The sequence below is a fragment of the Silene latifolia genome, unplaced genomic scaffold, assembly GCF_048544455.1.
Source record: "Silene latifolia isolate original U9 population unplaced genomic scaffold, ASM4854445v1 scaffold_195, whole genome shotgun sequence".
Lineage (NCBI taxonomy): Eukaryota > Viridiplantae > Streptophyta > Magnoliopsida > Caryophyllales > Caryophyllaceae > Silene > Silene latifolia.
The window spans coordinates 50049-68726 of NW_027413159.1; the positions used below are offsets into that span (position 1 = coordinate 50049).

Below are 18678 nucleotides of genomic sequence, written 5' to 3' on the forward strand. Positions count from 1 at the left end.
TTAAAATCTATGAAACGGAACATTTTGCGACATTGGAAGGTGTCAAGGCTCTTCATAGGAAGGAAAATGGAGTTGGAATTACTGTTGTTAATATAGATCACGATCAGAAGTTAATATTCAAAGATGAGTGGACATCCTTCATGTATGTGCTCTACACATACTTGTCCGATTGCCTCAAAGGTTCAAACTTCAAAGTTATCTTGTAGATCATTGAGATCACTTCAAGAAATCATCGTGCTAATTCTATTACTATTTGTGATATTTTAGAAGTAGGGAAATATTTTCACTGGTTTAATATTCGTTTTAGAACTCTGAATCTTTTGGTGCACAATACCGCCAAAAAGGCTCGAACTTTGTAAGCGGTTATTATTATCTATCCAACTATTCAAAAAATAAAGTAAATACGTATATGAAGTGATAATCAAATAGCATACGTGTTAAGTTGTGGTTTAATATATGAAAATGACAACGTTTATGTCATTCAAATCGGCATTTAGGTGCACTCTTCAAGTACAATTGAAATTCATAGATATTGAATACACTACAGTTAGAAGACCTTTATTTTTATTATTTTATAATGATTATATATTTAAAGTTTTTAAGACTATTTTTTTTACAATTAATGAAACTAGCGAAACAATGAGACAAATAGCTGAGGGTTGCAAAAAAATTTCAATATTTTGATTTAAAGTGAAATGTTGAAAGGAAAATATTGTATCGAACACGAAAGGTACACAAGCGACAATAATAACTAAGTGAAGTGTTGGAGTATAGATTGAAGTTCGGACTTCGGAGTATCTATTATTCAAATGAGTAGAAATGTACCATATATCCCAACAAATGAATAGAATTTGTGATATTCCAACAAAGCGTCTTGTTTGTGACCGTTTCTTTAAAGAGACACCCTTTCCAATTTGCCTTCTTAGAGTGTCAGTTGTCCTTTTATCTCACATCTCTTCAAAAAATGACGAATTTTGTCCATCTTCAATAAGAATTTAGGATTAGGATATCCCAATTAGCTTGTAGCGTAATTAAATTGTTAGACACTTGATTAGAGTGTGATTGTGACGAATGTTGACATGTAAACATTTGAGAATGAAATACTAGGAGGTACTAGGTAGGACACAGCAGAGCGGTGATTAGAGTCTTATCCTTTCACTCAATCGGCTTGTGTGTGTCTAGCATTCCACGTCACTCATAATAATAATATTATTATTATTTTTGAACAACGAAAGAATCAATGTCGTGGGCGGCAAGTATGAGGGTGAGGGAATCATCGTCATCGGCGATTAGCTGCTGTGCAACAAGTGGTGTACCTTATTGTATTCAACTGAAGCAGCAGCAGTTGTTGCGGGTGCCGTCTCCGTCTCGGAACTTGAATCGGAACTTGAATTGGAATGTTGAACAACAAGGAGGGCGACGGCGACGGCGGATTAAGGTGTCGGCATCTCTTTTAAAAAATGTAGGAGGATTATTATTCAAGGGAGGAGACCCCGGCGAGTCGACTCGGAAGCAGTATGCGGCTACTGTTGATCGTATAAATGAGTTGGAGCCTCGTATGGCTTCCCTCTCCGACTCCCAGCTCAGAGACTTCACTTCTCTCCTTCGACAACGCGCTCTTTCCGGCGAAACACTCGATTCTCTACTTCCTGTATGTTCTCACTACTTTTCTTTCTGATTCTTCTTTTTTATTAGTTTATTGCTTCTGCTGCTGTGCTGATTCTATCTATGTATAATAATAATAATTCCCGCAGGAAGCCTTTGCCGTCGTTAGGGAGGCTTCCAACAGAGTTTTAGGTCTCCGCCCTTTTGATGTCCAACTCATCGGTATTCTCATTTCTATCTATCTTTATATCTATCTCACTCTCTTTTGCTTTCTTCTTCACTCCATCAACTAACTGGTTGCGTTTCCCAGGAGGCATGGTGCTCCATAAAGGTGAAATCGCTGAAATGCGCACCGGTGAAGGCAAAACCCTCGTCGCCATTTTACCCGCCTATCTCAATGCCCTCACCTCTCAAGGCGTTCATGTCGTCACTGTCAATGATTATTTGGCCCGCCGTGATTGTGAATGGGTTGGTCAAGTCCCCCGCTTTCTCGGTCTCTCTGTTGGCCTCATTCAACGTACCTTTTCCCTTTTTCCTTTTCATTTTTCCTCAACTTTATCTCACTTTCTCATCTTCTAACTACCAAGTTTTTTTCATTTCTGTTTCCCAGAAAACATGACAAGTCAAGTCAGGAGAGATAATTATTCGTGTGACATCACCTATGTCACTAATAGTGAGCTTGGATTTGATTTTCTGAGAGATAACCTTGCCACAGTAAGTACTCATCTTCATCATCATCTTCTTTTACCTCCTAAACAACTCTCTAGAGGCCTCCTTTTACTCAAAGCGACAATTATATGCTGCAGAGCATTGATGAGCTTGTTATGAGGAACTTCAATTTCTGCATCATTGACGAGGTTGATTCCATTCTTATTGACGAAGCAAGAACTCCTCTGATCATATCTGGACCTGCTGAGAAGCCAAGTGATCGCTACTACAAAGCTGCTAAAGTAGCCGCTGCCTTTGAGTCTGATATACACTACACGGTAAGGTGCTATGATTCCTAGCTCGCTTGTGTAACTTTGGCTTAGTCTGGAACACTTCAGTAGTCTTAGCTGTGACCTGCAGTATTTTTGGGATGCAGCTAGATTTAACTTCTTCAGTGTTTGCTCTTTTACTTTCATGCTCATATCTGTTCAGGTAGATGAGAAGCAGAAAACCATATTGCTTACAGAGCAAGGTTATCAGGATGCTGAAGAGATTCTTGGTGTTAACGATTTGTATGATCCACGTGAGCAATGGGCTCTATACATTTTGAATGCAATTAAGGCAAAAGAGCTCTTTTTGAAAGATGTCAACTACATTATCCGTGGGAAGGAGATTCTTATAGTGGATGAATTCACAGGTCGGGTTATGCAGGTAATTGTGGGATGTTTCTTCTTTGATTTGTTAGTGTGTAATTTCCACCCACATGTTTCTTTTGTTTGCTTGATGATTCATTCTCTAGTATGAAAGCATAGCTATCAAGTGACTGATCGGGTAATTGACCTATTAGCCACATGGGTTGTTAGACTTGTTACTGGCCAGAATTTTGATTTTTGTGTGATTGGTATATATGTGCATTATACTGGACTATATTATAATGGCCATTTTTTTTTCATTTACAATGCACTTCTTACATTGTGGAGTAGTGAAATGGTTGACGCATTTTCATTAATGTCAAGACATGGTATTTGTGGTGTATGCCTCCATGGGTGGGAGCCTTTGGGGCATTTAGGTAATGTTGTTGGTGTAACCTCGGTGTGCACTGTAGTTATTCCCCTCCCCTGAACTAGAAAAGAGAAGTATGCCCTCGCGCGTTAACCGAATAGAGTGTTCCACTTAAATTCGAAAGTTATGGTGGTTTTTCTTGCCTCCGTCGTTGATTTGCTTTGCCTTTATTTCATATCCTCTTTAAATTTGGTTGTATTGCTCTTTCACACTTTGCACATTGATTATTTAAATGTTTGTACATCTTTTCTATTTAAGAGTTATTCCCTCCTTTTCACTATGATCTTCATGTTTGATTATTTGAGTCCGAAGTTTTAAAACTTTGACCTTAATTATATCGGGAAATATCGAAAGTATATTATGATACTAAAATATTTTCACAAGTAATAAAAAAATCTTTCATAAAGTTTGTACTTTCAATAAAAATTGATAAATAAATGTAAAGCCACGGTCAAACCGTTGTCTTAGAGGCGTAAACCTGTTGGCAACTAAGGAACCCAAGGTTTGTAGAAATACACATAGTTCAGTAACTTGCCGTGCATAACTATTATTAATGTTTGATATTTGGTGTCAGGGAAGGCGATGGAGTGATGGGCTTCATCAGGCTGTTGAAGCAAAAGAAGGACTGCCTATACAAAATGAAACAATAACATTAGCTTCAATTAGCTACCAGAACTTCTTTCTTCAGGTTGCTGCTAATATATTTGAGCTTTTTAATTAATTGCTCTATGCATTCCTTTGTATCTATCATTTATGGTTTGAGATGAAACTTTGTGATAAATCAACAGAACTTATATGAGACCTTTGTTCAGCGCAAATCTAATGACACTTTTTTTTTTTTTTTTTTGTATTTTTCTAATATTTAACAAATCTAGCGGAATGGCGATGAAAACAACATTTACATAGATCCTTTATCTCCGCATTTCACAAACGAATATCAAATTCTATTGGGCCCTTTTTCTCCTCACTTCTCAAAAGTGATATTGTTTTCACTTTAGTTTCCGAAACTTTGTGGGATGACCGGCACAGCAGCTACTGAAAGTGCAGAATTTGAGAGCATCTACAAGCTTAAAGTCACTATTGTACCAACAAACAAGCCCATGATGAGAAAGGTCTGTGATTTATCCTTTTCTTTTTTTTTTTTTTTTTTGCTCTGCATTAATTATGACACTCTCCATGAAACTAAGAATTACTAAAGTGCAACATTTCAACTTCCGAGTTTTCGCAGATCTGCGAAGAATGACCTTCTTATCCCCTGGAGATAATTTCCAGCTTTTTAGTTTTTTATAATGACTTAAAAGAACTGAAGTACTTTGCCTTGTTTGTTAAGTGTGTGAGCCACTTACTTTACTGTTACATGTTTTGGTGTAATCGTTTCATGCTTGAATCAAGCTGAGTTTCTTTATTCACTGAAGTACAATCCTGGCTACTCCGGCCAGGATCATGTGCCTCCAATTCAGTGATGAGTGCTCAGACCCTATTTCCTGAACACATGACCTGCATCCTGAACACATGGCAGCCAGTCAATGAGTAAAATTTTGCGACCTTATGTGTCATCAATGAGCTTTAGTTTTAAAAGGTTTCGCCTGCTTCAATGCTAATTATTGTACTCCCTCTGTCCTAGTGAACTCTTTACATTTGCTTTGTACAAAGACCAAGGTATGCTACAAATGTACAAAGCTACCCCTTACTTTTGTCCTCTGTTTTTGTAGGCCTACTTGCACATGGGTTGTGTAAGGTCTTTATGGTGGTAATGTTACAAGGGAAAAATATGCTAAATAAAGAAACATAAAGAATTGACTGAGACACCCTCAAGTAAAGAATTGACCGGGACGGAAGGAGTACATATTTAGGAGTCCTAGTCCCCCAATTCCCTTTCCAATGAGACTCAAATTGTAAGTTTGTTTGGTTGAATCGTTGCCTTCGTCTCACATCTGCACTCCCATCTGTAGAGATTCACTTCATGCTAACAATTCTTACCTTTGCTGTCCTTTCAGGATGAATCTGATGTAGTTTTTAGGACCACTACAGGAAAATGGCAGGCCGTGGTGGTAGAAATATCAAGAATGCACAAAACAGGCCGACCTGTGCTAGTGGGAACAACAAGTGTGGAACAGAGTGAGTTACTGTCTGAGCAGTTGACACAAGTTGGCATACCACACGAGGTTGGCTTTAATCAATATTGATATATGTAGGCAACTGTATCTTCGTCAGATAATTTTCCTTTTTCCTGGTGAAAATAGCTGATTATTGTTCCAAGTGAAGGTTCTGAATGCAAAACCAGAAAATGTTGAAAGAGAAGCAGAGATTGTGGCCCAAAGTGGTCGCCTTGGAGCTGTTACTCTTGCTACAAATATGGCTGGCCGCGGTACAGACATAATTCTCGGAGGTAATGCTGAATTCATGGCAAGGTTGAAGCTTCGTGAGATGCTTATGCCAAGGTACTGGTAGTAGAGCCATCCAGTTTGCTTAATATCCCTTTCCATAATTACTATTCCTGAAAAATCAGGCAAAATCCAGTATGCCACTGGGGTATTGAGTAATGACTAATGGTGATGACAATTAGAGGTTTTGGCCTACCTGATTTCGCTCTTTTCGAGTTTAGTTAAGATGCACCATCACATAATAAGCTTAGTCATTGAGTATCTTGAGATTGAGATGTCAATATATTTTAGAACTTGATCTTCTTGTTTGTTCTGAGCACGCTTATCTGGTACCGAAATCATTCAGAACGTGGGTGCTTTTATTAACTTTTGTCCTCAGATAGTCTTTTTATCTCCATGCTTGTTAGATCATGCTTTAATTCTGTAGGCTCGAATGACTCCTGCAGGATAGCTAGGCAAGGAGATGGAGGATTTGTTTCTGTTAAGAAGCCTTCTCCCATGAAAACCTGGAAGGTTAGCTGATTATCCCTTGATATTGTTACTGATAAAGTTTGTGTTGAAACTGTGAATATATTTACATCACTTTATTTTGGCCTTCCTTCAGGTTAAAGAAAGTTTGTTTCCCTGCAAACTCTCCCTAGAAAAGACAAATTTGGTTGAGGAGGCAGTGCAGTTAGCAGTTACAACTTGGGGGCAAAGATCCTTAAGTGAGCTGGAGGCTGAGGAGAGACTGTCTTACTCCTGTGAAAAGGTGAAGTAATTGAAAATGCTTAATATTTCTGCAACAACAAACCCTAGTCCCCAAATGATTTGGATCGGCTAACATGATACATCATTCGAATCCGTTTAAGCATGAGCCAAATACTGTAAGCTGTAAAGTAAAACTAAAGTAAAAGAAAATGCGATGGAAAATATTAAAATGGCAAAAGTTTGAAAAATAAAATAAATAATGGAAGTCAAATAAAATGATTTGTAATAAAAAATAAAAAATCTCTTATATATAAATGCAAACTCATATAAAGCTGTCATTGGTTCTCAAGAAAAAAGCATAAAAAATGATATGGGCTCACACTCCCCACTTGCAAAGGAATAAATTATCTCTTCCTCTCCTTTCATTTTTTTTTTAAAACTCACAATAGAAATTAGCCCATATATAGTTCAATAACATTTTTTATTAAGTGTATCAAAAAAAAAATTACAATGTATTCAAATTCAGTAAAATTTGTTGTTAACCGTATAAAAAAAAATTAAAATCGTCAATACATTAATCTAATGTCTAATAAGCACATCTTATTGACAATAAAATCGGAAGAAAGTTAAAAGAAGGTACAATAATTCATAAAAAAAAATAATATTAATTTTCAGTTACAACTTGGCTTTGACGCACTTAGGATCGTCTAGATATAAGGAAATCAAGAGCCGAGTCGAAGCTCTCATACCATATGATACGAATGCGGAATCGATTTAAATAAATGGAACATGATAGTAGTGAGGATCGAACTCGTTAGACTGAGGGACAAGTTTGACTCCGTGGGGTATTTGACTAAAAGTGCGATAAGACTTCGAGTCAATGGAATATTTCCTCGAAATAGACTTATATCTCGAACAATGGATGCTTAAGTTTAAGACCTATTTAACTTAAATCAAAGATTTGAAGTACTCTCTCAAATCTGGAACTGATCAACCTCTATCGTTTTTCTGGAATTTTTATTAACTTTCAATGAATCAGAAAGTCCTACTTAAATAGATATCGTTTAGAAAATGGACAAGACTACTAACCTAATTAAAAATAATAAAATAATCTTAAACTTAATCTAACAACTCATAAAATAACTAATTTTGATACAATGAACAGTTTTTATTTATCTAAACTACTCCCTATAATCCAAACTCGGTTCACCCGTGTTCGATCTCTGATCTCTATGTACTGAATTATTTAATCATCCGGATTCGTATCAACAAGTCTTAACAAAATCTTCGTGCAATAGCGTAGGACTTGTTGCCTCTCTATCTTTGTTACAATATGTTGCCTCTCTATCTTTGTTACAATATATTATGTGTGATCCTCCTTTATAGTCCTTTAACATATCAAATTATGTCTTACGGGTCATATTATCATCACTATGTGTTATAAACGTTGCAAATAATTTTCTTGTAAATGAGTAAACCATGGTGTAATGGTGCATAAACTTGTTTGGGAAGATTTACTCCGTCCGTTACAATCATTTTTTTACCTTTGATAAAATACCCCCTACAAAAATTAACAAAGTTAAACAAATAAGCGAGACGAAGAGCGTAGTATTTCACTAAACACTAGACAATGAGACATGAACGAAAAGCACTATAAAAGTATGGTAGATTTAATAAATAATACACGGTAGACATCAAAGAGAAACATATACGAAAACAACAAAGTTATTTACTCACTTCACAAGTCACAACATCCGCTTTAGGGCCAAGTATAGACGAGTTAAAATATAAACGTAAATGTAGGAATTATTATCCTCGAGTGTGTTGTAGGTTGAACACTTAATCATATCATTCATGAAATTAAAATACATGGAGTACTTTCTACATTCAGGTCTAGTCTCATGCACCTTGCCTAGCCCGCGAGAAGAACTTCTGTATGCTTGCTTTAAATAATGATAAAAAAACTGAGAAACTATTATGAAGTTTGGTTGGACTTGTGGCATTCTGAAAATCAAATCCGTAGAGAAAGTTATAATTGAATGAATGGGACGAAGGATGATATGTTTCAAAATTACCTCCATACCTTCATAAATTGTAAAACGATATGGGTATTAAACATATACCTCTTCTGGTGGTACTATTAGAAGATTTGTTTCGTTATGAATTTAACCATGTTATACACTATCCGTCCTCAGTCCTCAACCATTACCCTTACCATTACCTGAAATTACAAACCACATTGCACTAATAGGGGGCGTTTGGTTAGAGAAAGGGAAAGGGAAAGGAAATAAGAAAGGGTAAGAGGGGGAAAGGTAAGTGATTACCTAAAATTTAACTAGTTGTTTGGTTACATCAAGAAAATGAATTGTGGTGGGTTATGGTTTGTTTTGGTGTGCGGGTAGTGGTTTAGGTGAGGTGGTTGTGGAGGTGGTGATGGTGGTGGGGGGGGGGGTGGCAATAGGTTGGCTGTGGTGGTGGTGATGGTGCCGTCATGGTGGTTGTGGCGGTGGCGATGGCGTTGTGGTGGTGGCAATAGGTTGGTTGTGGTGGTGGTGTCATGGTGGTTGTGGCGGTGGTGTTGTGGCGGTGGTTTATGTGGGGTGGTTGTGGTTTTGGTGGTGGTGGAGGTGGTTTTGGTGGTGGCGGCGATGGCGTCGTGGTGGTGGCGGTGGCTATGGTGGTGGTGGTGATGGTGGTGGCGGCGTCATGGTGGTTGTGGCGGTGGTGGTTTATGTGGGGTGGCTGTGGTGGTGGTTTTGAAGGTGGTGGTGATGGCTTCTTGATGGTGACTGTTGTGGTGGGAGTCGCAAGTGTGGTGGTAGGTAAATAAGGTGGTTGAAGGGTAACAGGGGTAATGAAATCTGATACCTTGGGGGGGTGGGGGTAAGGAATTAGATGGATTGAGGGGTAAGGAAGGGAGTTTCATTCTCTTTGTTTGTGTCAAACAAACACCAACAAAGGAAATCAATAGCTTTGTTTCCCTTTCCCTTTCCCTTTCTTATAAACCTCCAACCAAACGCCCCCTTAGTACTTTAGATAGGCCTATAATAAGAATACAACACATTATGATAAGTAATAGGCAATAAACATATTATAAGTAAAACAAATACTCCCTCCAATTCACAATAAACCTCCCTATTTCCTTTTTCGTTTATTCACAATAACCTCCCTATTTCCTTTTTTGGTAAATATTTGTGTGGGGGTCCAAATTTAATTGTATGGTGGGGTAGTGTATTTGTGTGGTCCAAATTTAATTACATGGTGGGGTAGTGTGTTTTCTTAATTTTTGTGCCAAAATGAAATGGGAGGTTTATTGTGAATGGGAGGGAGTAATATGCAAAATCAACAAATAAAAAAGCATGCGTGGCGGAGGGAGCAATAAGCTAAGGAAAGGCGGTGGTGTGCGTGAGTTGATTATCATATTTATACATGTGTTTTGCTTTCAAATCTGTTTAGATCTTTAAACGTTCATACTTAGGGCTCATTTGGTTGCCCACCCAATTCATGGGAATTCTAAAATCCCATGAATTGTGGTTTTGGGAGCGTGTTTGGTTACCCTATATTTTATAAAATGGGGGAGTTTCAAACTCCATAGGATTTTCCAACTCCTACATGGGGGAATTGAACTACCTACCCCTCTCATGGTCATTGGAAACTCCTAGGAAATAAACTCCAGTATGAGCAACCAAACATATTATTGCAATTCATGTGAATTTCGATGTAGGAGTTTAAATCACGTGCATTGCAAATTAACACATCAATTCAATTCCGGTATGAACCAAACGAGGCCTTAGTATTTGTGCATAAGTGAATTAGCTATTTGAAAGATACAGAACATACATAATATTTTAAAATTGCAAACCTTATAGTTTCATTCTGATACAAACACTACCAAGTGTGCGTGATCTTACTATATCTTCTCTTTTATTTATCTCGTGGAAGTGTTTTAGTAGGCATAAAGATCATTATATTAAATTAGTGTGAATGCTTCTACGTAAATTTATTATATTAATCTAAATTCATTATTTAGGCCTACGTAAATATATTATATTAATCTAAATTCATTATTTAGGCCTAGGTAGTTCATATAATTTGGACTCTCCATAATCGCTCGAAAAAAACCTCCGGATATTGAAAATCTAGATGTTGAAAAGCTTTTGCCGGTTATAGAAATTTCCTAAAGTCATATTTGTTGTCGTTTTATCTTACAAGCCAGGGTCCTACTCAGAACGATGTCATAGCAGAACTCCGTCGCGCTTTTTTGGAAATTTCTGAAGAATACAAGGTTTATACCGAGGAAGAGAAAGTCAAGGTTTGTAATTCATTAGATTTGAATTGCAAGTGAATATGTAAATACAATTGTCTGATGATGTATATTAGTTCAGGTAGTTTCAGCCGGTGGACTTCATGTTGTTGGAACTGAGCGTCATGAGTCACGTCGTATTGATAATCAGGTGATGGAGATCATATATTGTCATTCTCTTTTCTATACTTTGTGTAGTCTTGTTTCTTTTTTTTTTTTGCTTCTTTGTGTGCTGCCTACTGCCAAGATGAAGAATATCTAAGTGCTTGGTTTTTTTGTTTAGTTGCGTGGTCGAAGTGGCAGGCAAGGGGACCCAGGAAGTTCTCGTTTTTTTCTTAGCCTCGAAGACAACATTTTCCGGATATTTGGTGGCGACCGGATTCAAGTATATCCTTCTCCAAACCTACTTTCGTTTTTAAAGCCACATTTATTGACACTTTGGCTGGTACCGTAGGGTTTGATGCGAGCCTTCAGAGTAGAAGACTTGCCTATTGAGTCCAAGATGCTGACAAGAGCACTTGATGAAGCTCAGAGAAAAGTTGAAAGTTATTTTTTTGATATACGGAAGCAGCTATTTGAGTATGATGAAGTTCTAAATAGCCAAAGAGACAGAGTTTATGCAGAGAGAAGGCGAGCCCTTGAGTCAGATAATCTTGAATCGCTTCTAATTGAGTATGCTGAGCTAACAATGGATGACATCTTAGAGGTAATATGGTGAATATAATTGCGTTACTCTTTAATTGTTGCAAAAATAGTTTGTTTCTTTGAACACTGTTTTTATCTTTGTTACCGCCTTTGTTCATGTACAGGCAAATATTGGTCCTGATGTTCCAAAGGAAAGCTGGGATCTTAATAAGCTGATTGCAAAACTTCAACAGTGAGTAACACAATTATCCCGGTTTAAAATTTCAAAACAACCTTGAAACAATTTTCTTGAGTACCCAAATTGATGGTCCTTCGCAAGAATGGACTTCTGATGTGGACATCAGCTGGGCTTAAGGAGTTCCCCCACCCCCCCCCCCCCCCCCCCCCCCCCACACACACACACACACAGCCTTTGGGGTCTCCTTTTGACGTGATATATTTTGTTATAGCGATTACCCATGACTGCTTCTTACTCTAATTAATGCGCACCTGTTAATTGTGATTTTTGCTAACTGATAGTGATCTTATTGCAATAAAATGTAGTACAATCCATCTTAGTACCATCGCTAAACAACTCTCTAAGATGGGATGTCCTCTAGCTGCTTATTTACTGGACCACTTGAGCCAAACTCAGAAGAGGTAGACGGTGTTTACTAAAATACTCGATAGAATCTAATACTCCCTCAGTTTCACAAATACCCTTCCCAAATACGGAAACTGTACGATTAAAGGAGTAATATAAACAAGAAGGACCACTATGATTTTTTTACTATTTGTTGCTTCTGAAATAGCTTTCACTATTCCACTTGCACGATTAAAGGAGCAATATAAAACTGTAGATCATTACTTTGTTGAATATGTGTAGGTTTTCCATGCATGCTAAGGAAAAAAAATACCCCGGAGCCAGTGGCTTTTGCGTTGCTGTAACAGCGACAAGCCGGCAAATAATACCCTTATTACTTGCATTGACATCTAGGGCCATTCATAAGTTTTCCACAGTGGTCCAATATTTCTTTTTTGAAGTAGCGTATATTGTTCGATAAGAAAAATTGTTGTAAGGGAAGTACTATAACGTTTTAGGTATTGGTGTAACCCTATATAAAGGCAATGATATTATGTTTAGTATTTGAGCATTTTTAACATAAAAAATAACTTCTCGCTTTTTCTCTCAAATATATTTCTCAAATTTGAGGATAATCATATATTTAGAAGAAAAAATCGTCGATAACTACCTATTATATACCACTTTTTACAAAATAGTACGAAGTGCCTACTATAAAAAGTTCAAGTTGGCAACATACGAGTTTATAAATTTTTAATATTTGACGTTATTTGAAATATTTAATGTTTTTTTTTTTTTTTAAAATGTATTCATTCTTTTCAGATTTATTACACCTTTTTACCAATAACTTTCTTATATATTAATACTTGGTTCACTTTTAAGGTATTCCGGACCTTTTAAGTTTTACTTCGGTTTTCAAAATCGTTTTAATATTTATTCTCGATTTAAATTCTAAGTTTTTATAAAAAAAAAAAAAAAAACAGACTTCGATTTTAAAACCTACAAGTTTACCTTCTTATGTATTATGTTTCACTCCCCCTTTGTTTTTCATTTTTTCTTTTCTATATTTTCGCATTTTGAGGTGCGCGTTCACCCATGGACGGTTCTAAAGGATCATTCATGTTAGCCGACTCCAAATCATTTGGGATTACGGATATGATGTTGTTGTTGTTGTTGGCAACATACGAGTTTATATTAAATTAATGTCGGTGAAAAGTTTTTAAAAAAGTGACCCGTTAATCGACCTCTCCCGTATGTTCTTAGCTTATTTATTTTGCCTAGTGCCATAAAAGGAAACAAAGTATAGATGTGACATTTCATTTCAACCAAAATTGTGATGTTGAAATGGCGTTAGCCGTTAAGGACCTTCATCATTATTTTTTGCTGGAATTGTAAGCTCTTGTTTTAATCTCAAAACAAACAAACACAATACAAACTTTTAGTCACTAAAATTGAAATGTCCAATGTGTTCCTTACTTTCAGAATGTCTGGCTACTTAACCGTGGTTGTGAAACCAGTCGTCATCTTTCCCTTCACCAATGTTATGCATGGAAGTTGTAGCGTAGTTACCGTTATGAGGAGTTCTGGATGTATCCTATATTTGTCAGACTTATTTCATATGAGACCTTTTTTAGGTTTGGGCAGCAGCAAGATGTACTGTTATTGCAGGATTTATTTGTTGGTTTGAGCAAAATCCACTTATTTTGCCGGGGATGTATCATTCTTTAGATTACGTGGAGGCCATGGCACTATATCGACATCCTTGAAAAAGAACATGAGCTTTTTCTACCATTTTTTAAAACAAAATATTTTTAATATTAACCAATATTTTAATCATATTAAATGGTTACATTAATTATATTGACACAATTATAGAAATTAAGTAATTTTAATAATTATTTCATTATTAGAGGTTACAAAAATTATATAATATTGGTTTTTTAATTATAAGTCTCGGGTTGAGGAGCCTTGAAAGAATGGGTCGGCGAGTCGAATTTACGGGTCTGGTTAGAATTTATAGGTTTACTTGTTACCCATAAATATACCATAGGATATACTCCTTGAATCCCCGCATATATTGTACATATACGACCGTTTATGCTTTCTTTTTAGGCATGTTGTGTGGTTGAGGATGAATGGAAGTTTTTGTTAAAATAATGCTAAAAGAAAAATTATATCTCGTTTTAGGCTAGGAAGTAAATTATTTCTCATTTAGGGGTCCACGTAAGCATGGATTTTGTACGAACCTAAAGAGCCTAGACTCGCCATCTCGTATGGCGGTTTTGGGGCTTTATTTTTTAGGATAAAGCCGCCATCCCCATTGGCGGTTTTATGATAGAACCGCCATGCCCAATGGCGGCTTTGAGTTCAGTAGAAGCATATTATGTACAAGTGAAGTAAAATATTACACGCTAAACTCGCCATGGCCAGTGGCGGTTTTGTGTTAGACCCGCATGCCCAATGGCGACTTTAGGCCCCTTAGGCTCGTACAAAAACATGCCTACTTGGACCTCTAAATGAAGAATAGTTTACTTCCCAACCTAAAATGGAAATTAATTATTTTTTTAACACTATTTCAACAAAAAATTCGAATGAATATGGCCATGTGGGACTCTCAAGGCCTCTTACATGTGGTTATATAAATAAATGATCCACTACCCATTCAAACAAACACAGCATTGTATTCTTGAACAGCATGTTTATTGCATCTTCGATGCCAATTTGTCCCAGTGGCAGCTTGTGATTTCTAAGAGGAATTTTTTTTCGCAGGTACTGCTGTTTGTTGGAGGATTTAACTCCGGAGTTACTCTTCAAGAGCTGCTCAACGTACGAAGATTTAAGAGATTACTTGCATAATCTTGGTCGTGAAGCCTACTTGAAAAAAAAGGTCAGTAGTCTTTTACATTTCTGTGTTGCATACAACAGGTCTAATAAGCGTTCCCTTTGTCCTGTCAACAACTAAGTAATGCCTATTAAACATCGTATAAATTATAAACGTAGTTTATTTTCGCGGTAAATTTTTTACTCATTATAGTACATTTTACGCAATGTTCTCCATTTGCGTACCCTTGTTCAAAAGTCTCTCTCTCTCTCTCTCTCTCTCTCTCTCTCTCTCTCTCTCTCTCTCTCTCTCTCTCTCTCTCTCTCTCTCTCTCTCTCTCTCTCTCTCTCTCTCTCTCTCTCTCTCTCTCTCTTAGTACCTTCTCTTCAATTAATCAAATTTCTTCTACTATAAACAAAATTCAACTAAAAACTGATTTATTTTGCTAATTTCAAATTTATGAATCAGATCAATGTTTTGTTAGAGTTTTCTTGTTTAATTTTGGGTTAGGTTTTGGTGAAGACTTATTGTTAACTAGTGTAGATCCCGTACAATTTGTATGATTTCTTCTAGATGAAGGTTTTTGAGACTTTAGCAATTATGGTGAATATATAAGATCAAATTATAAACGTCAAACATTTTGCATTAGTCTTGAAAAATACTTGAACAAATTAGTGATTATAATTATAAAATGGGTTTTTTGTCAAAAACTACCTTATATTTAGGGGTATTTGTAAAAATACTACCTTATATTATTTTTCTTGTTTTAGACTACCTTCGTTTTCTCATTTTTTGGTCAATAACTAATAAGAAAATATAGCAAGATTTGGTCGATTTTGGAATTAACCTATCTAATTTATGTCTTTGTTAACATCAAACAACAATGATCAATCACATTCAATCGACAATTTGAATTCAGATAAGAAAAATTTATGAATTTTACATTTTAATAATAACTACAAACATCTACTAAAGTTAAGCGTAAGTACATCATCACTTCCCAAAATATTTTGCCTAAGTAAGATTAAAACATAAAAGAAGTCATTTTGAGAGTTTTTGGTTAAAGACTTATTGTTAAAATAGACCAAATATGTCTAGACTCTTAGCGAAGGTAGTTATTGACCAAAAAATGAGAAAACAAAGATCAAGTCTAAAACAAGAAAAATAATATAAGGTAGTATTTTTACAAATACCCCTAAATATAAGGTAATTTTTGACAAAAAATTATAAAATTTAAGATATATGTATGTGAAATGTTAATAATACTATGAGTAAAAAATATGGCAACAACTACATCTCATAAGAATATAATTTGGTATATTTAATTTAAGGTGAAAGATTTGTTGTGCTACATAACTTGGTATATTGCAATTTTATTTCAAACATTAGTCTGGAAAGATACTTCTATTAAAGATAATATATTCACTTGTGTAAAAGAATATTTCTATAGAATCAGGAGGCCCAATTCCTAACTAAAATATTTGAGCGGGAAATTTTTTAGAGTTGCTTATTCTTTTAGTTAAAGGGGGATGAAAGATTGGTTATTGGTGATGGTGAACAAACGATTTGGGTGGGGACGGCGAGGGAAGGGCAGCACAAGGAGAGCGCAGCGTAGGGGTAGCACGACGTAAAATCGTTGGTTCAATTGTGCGGGCCACGATGTTACCGCTAGGGAGGGGAAGCGGAGTATGTGGCGTCAGCGTAAGGGGGAGGATGAAGAGGGCCGTCGAGGAGCAACGAATGGTGCGATTTCGCCGGCGAGGGGTCGGCCGGGAGGGGGGGGGATTTGGAGGTCGTGAAAGGTTGTTCGTTGGTGGTTGTGTGCATGTAGGGGCGGGAACCGGTTGTTTGACAAGGGGATGGTGGGGCTTAGCGCAGCAACCGACTAGTGAGTGGTGGAGATTTGACGATGGTTCTATGGATCTATGGGTGGTGGTTGAACTTGTGGTGGGGTTATGGTGTGTACTACAATTTGGTCGTGGTTTTCTTTCTTTTCATACACTAGTATTGGTCGCGTGGCTTCGCCCGGGCTACCTCTACTTTCTATTAAAGTTTTTTTCATTAAATAAAATTACTTAAAGTTGCATAACTCATAAATTTATCATTAATATATTTTTCTATGATATATATTCTAAAATTACGATGAAATAAATTTTAAGACAAATTCACTACTCCCGCTATTAATATTTTACTCTTATTAATGAAACAATAGTAATAACATTTCAGTACTTCCCCGCTAGGTAGCATCAAAACGGACACGGACACGACATGGACACGTGACACGGCATCCCATGAAATTTAGGACACGGGACACATTATATAAATTTAATAAAATATATATTTTATAGTTATAAACATTCGATTTTATTTTTATAAAAGTATTTGATATTAAATTTAAATAAGTAAAGGTAAAACTTGTCCATGATTATAACTCATTTTCATTTCGCATCAAAACCCATCTTCTAATCAAGCTATTTCAACAGCTCATTTTCCGTCTAAAGAATATCATTCACTCCAAATGATGTCCAAATGTCATGGACACGCGTCGGACACGGCCCAAACACCATGGACACGCGTCGGACACATACCCAAATAAATGTTGAAAGTTAGACACGGCTTTATAGGCGTCCGACACGTTTCGGCGTGTGTCCGAGGAGTGTCGGTGTCCGACACGGTGTCGGACACGGGACGGCTGATTAAAAGAAGTGTCCATGCTACCTAGTATGGGAATCACCAAGATTGAGCAACCATTTATAAACCCTTGTGTACCTTTTGCTGCAGGACATGGTAGAAAAACAAACGCCAGGCTTGATGAAGGAAGCAGAACGATATCTTATCTTGAGCAACATCGATCGCTTATGGAAGGAGCACTTGCAAGCAATCAAGTTTGTCCAACAAGCTGTTGGTCTTCGTGGATATGCACAGAGAGATCCGCTCATAGAGTACAAGCTTGAGGGTTATAATCTTTTCCTAGAAATGATGGCACAGATAAGAAGAAATGTCATATACGCAGTATACCAGGTCTGTATCAAATCTGATCCTTCTTTACTACATTCAGTTACTACTGCTTATTGCCATGTTACTGCCCATGTATGGATGTAAATATATAAGAAGTTAAAAGAAGGGATGGATTTATGACTTGCTAATTCTTATTGCCATTGTACACATGCATTTTTTCCATCTGTTGGCAGTTTAAACCTCTGATGGTAAAGGACCAGGAACAGCCACAAAAGGAGAAATCAGGTAGAAGTCTATCAAATGGAACAACTAGCACTGACAGTGAGAATCCTAATGCAGTTGGTGCTGTGGAATCGTCCCCATCTGCTAGTCGTCAGAGTACCTAAACCTTGTCTAAATACGTTGAGGATACCCGCCAAATTTTGTAGTGGGTACAGGTTCTAGTGGCCTCTTTAGTTATAAAAATATGCAGACCTTCGCAAATGAGAAGGGTTCATGTTGAACCTGTCGGATGATATGATCTCAGTTTCGGGACTATTGGCGTACTACAACATTGCAGAAGAGATAAAGATGCGATCAGAGGTGTTCTCTTCCTGTATCTGTAATACCCCTATTATTTTATCTTTTATTTGATTATAATTGTTTTATAGTCTAATATTATATTTTAGAATATATTAAAAAAAAAAAAAAAAAATCAAAGTCGATTGATTATTTGAGAGGTCTACCCTTATTCTTATCTATCCATTCTTTTTGTCTCATCTTGCCGCCTAACACATCTCCCCTTAACTTCTTGGTAATGATCCCAAGCACAGGATTCATCACCTCATCAATTTATTTCATACTTTGATTTAATTTGTATGATTATCAATTGCATCATCAGTTTGTAGTAATATATTCGTCAAACTTGTATTTGTTTGCCATGTTCATACCAACTGACATCATGGTCATGGATCTTCTTGAACTCCGCCTTTAACCAACATTTTCCTCAAGGTTGTTTCCG

At 36.6% G+C, this 18678-nt stretch overlaps 1 protein-coding gene across 1 annotated transcript; it reads left to right on the forward strand.

The window, feature by feature from the left end:
• Positions 1 to 924: 924 nt before the first annotated feature.
• LOC141638192 (protein translocase subunit SecA, chloroplastic) lies at positions 925 to 18325 on the forward strand. The gene is made up of 20 exons (XM_074447596.1): positions 925 to 1651; positions 1755 to 1827; positions 1916 to 2122; positions 2216 to 2319; positions 2412 to 2591; positions 2746 to 2964; positions 3890 to 4003; positions 4314 to 4427; positions 5313 to 5480; positions 5581 to 5756; positions 6146 to 6212; positions 6304 to 6450; positions 10606 to 10701; positions 10775 to 10843; positions 10976 to 11077; positions 11147 to 11398; positions 11502 to 11569; positions 14669 to 14786; positions 17502 to 17741; positions 17912 to 18325. Exons 1-20 carry the CDS (start codon positions 1241 to 1243, stop codon positions 18062 to 18064), a joined length of 3078 nt encoding a protein of 1025 aa, XP_074303697.1. The 5' UTR covers positions 925 to 1240; the 3' UTR covers positions 18065 to 18325.
• The last annotated feature ends 353 nt before the right edge of the window (positions 18326 to 18678 follow it).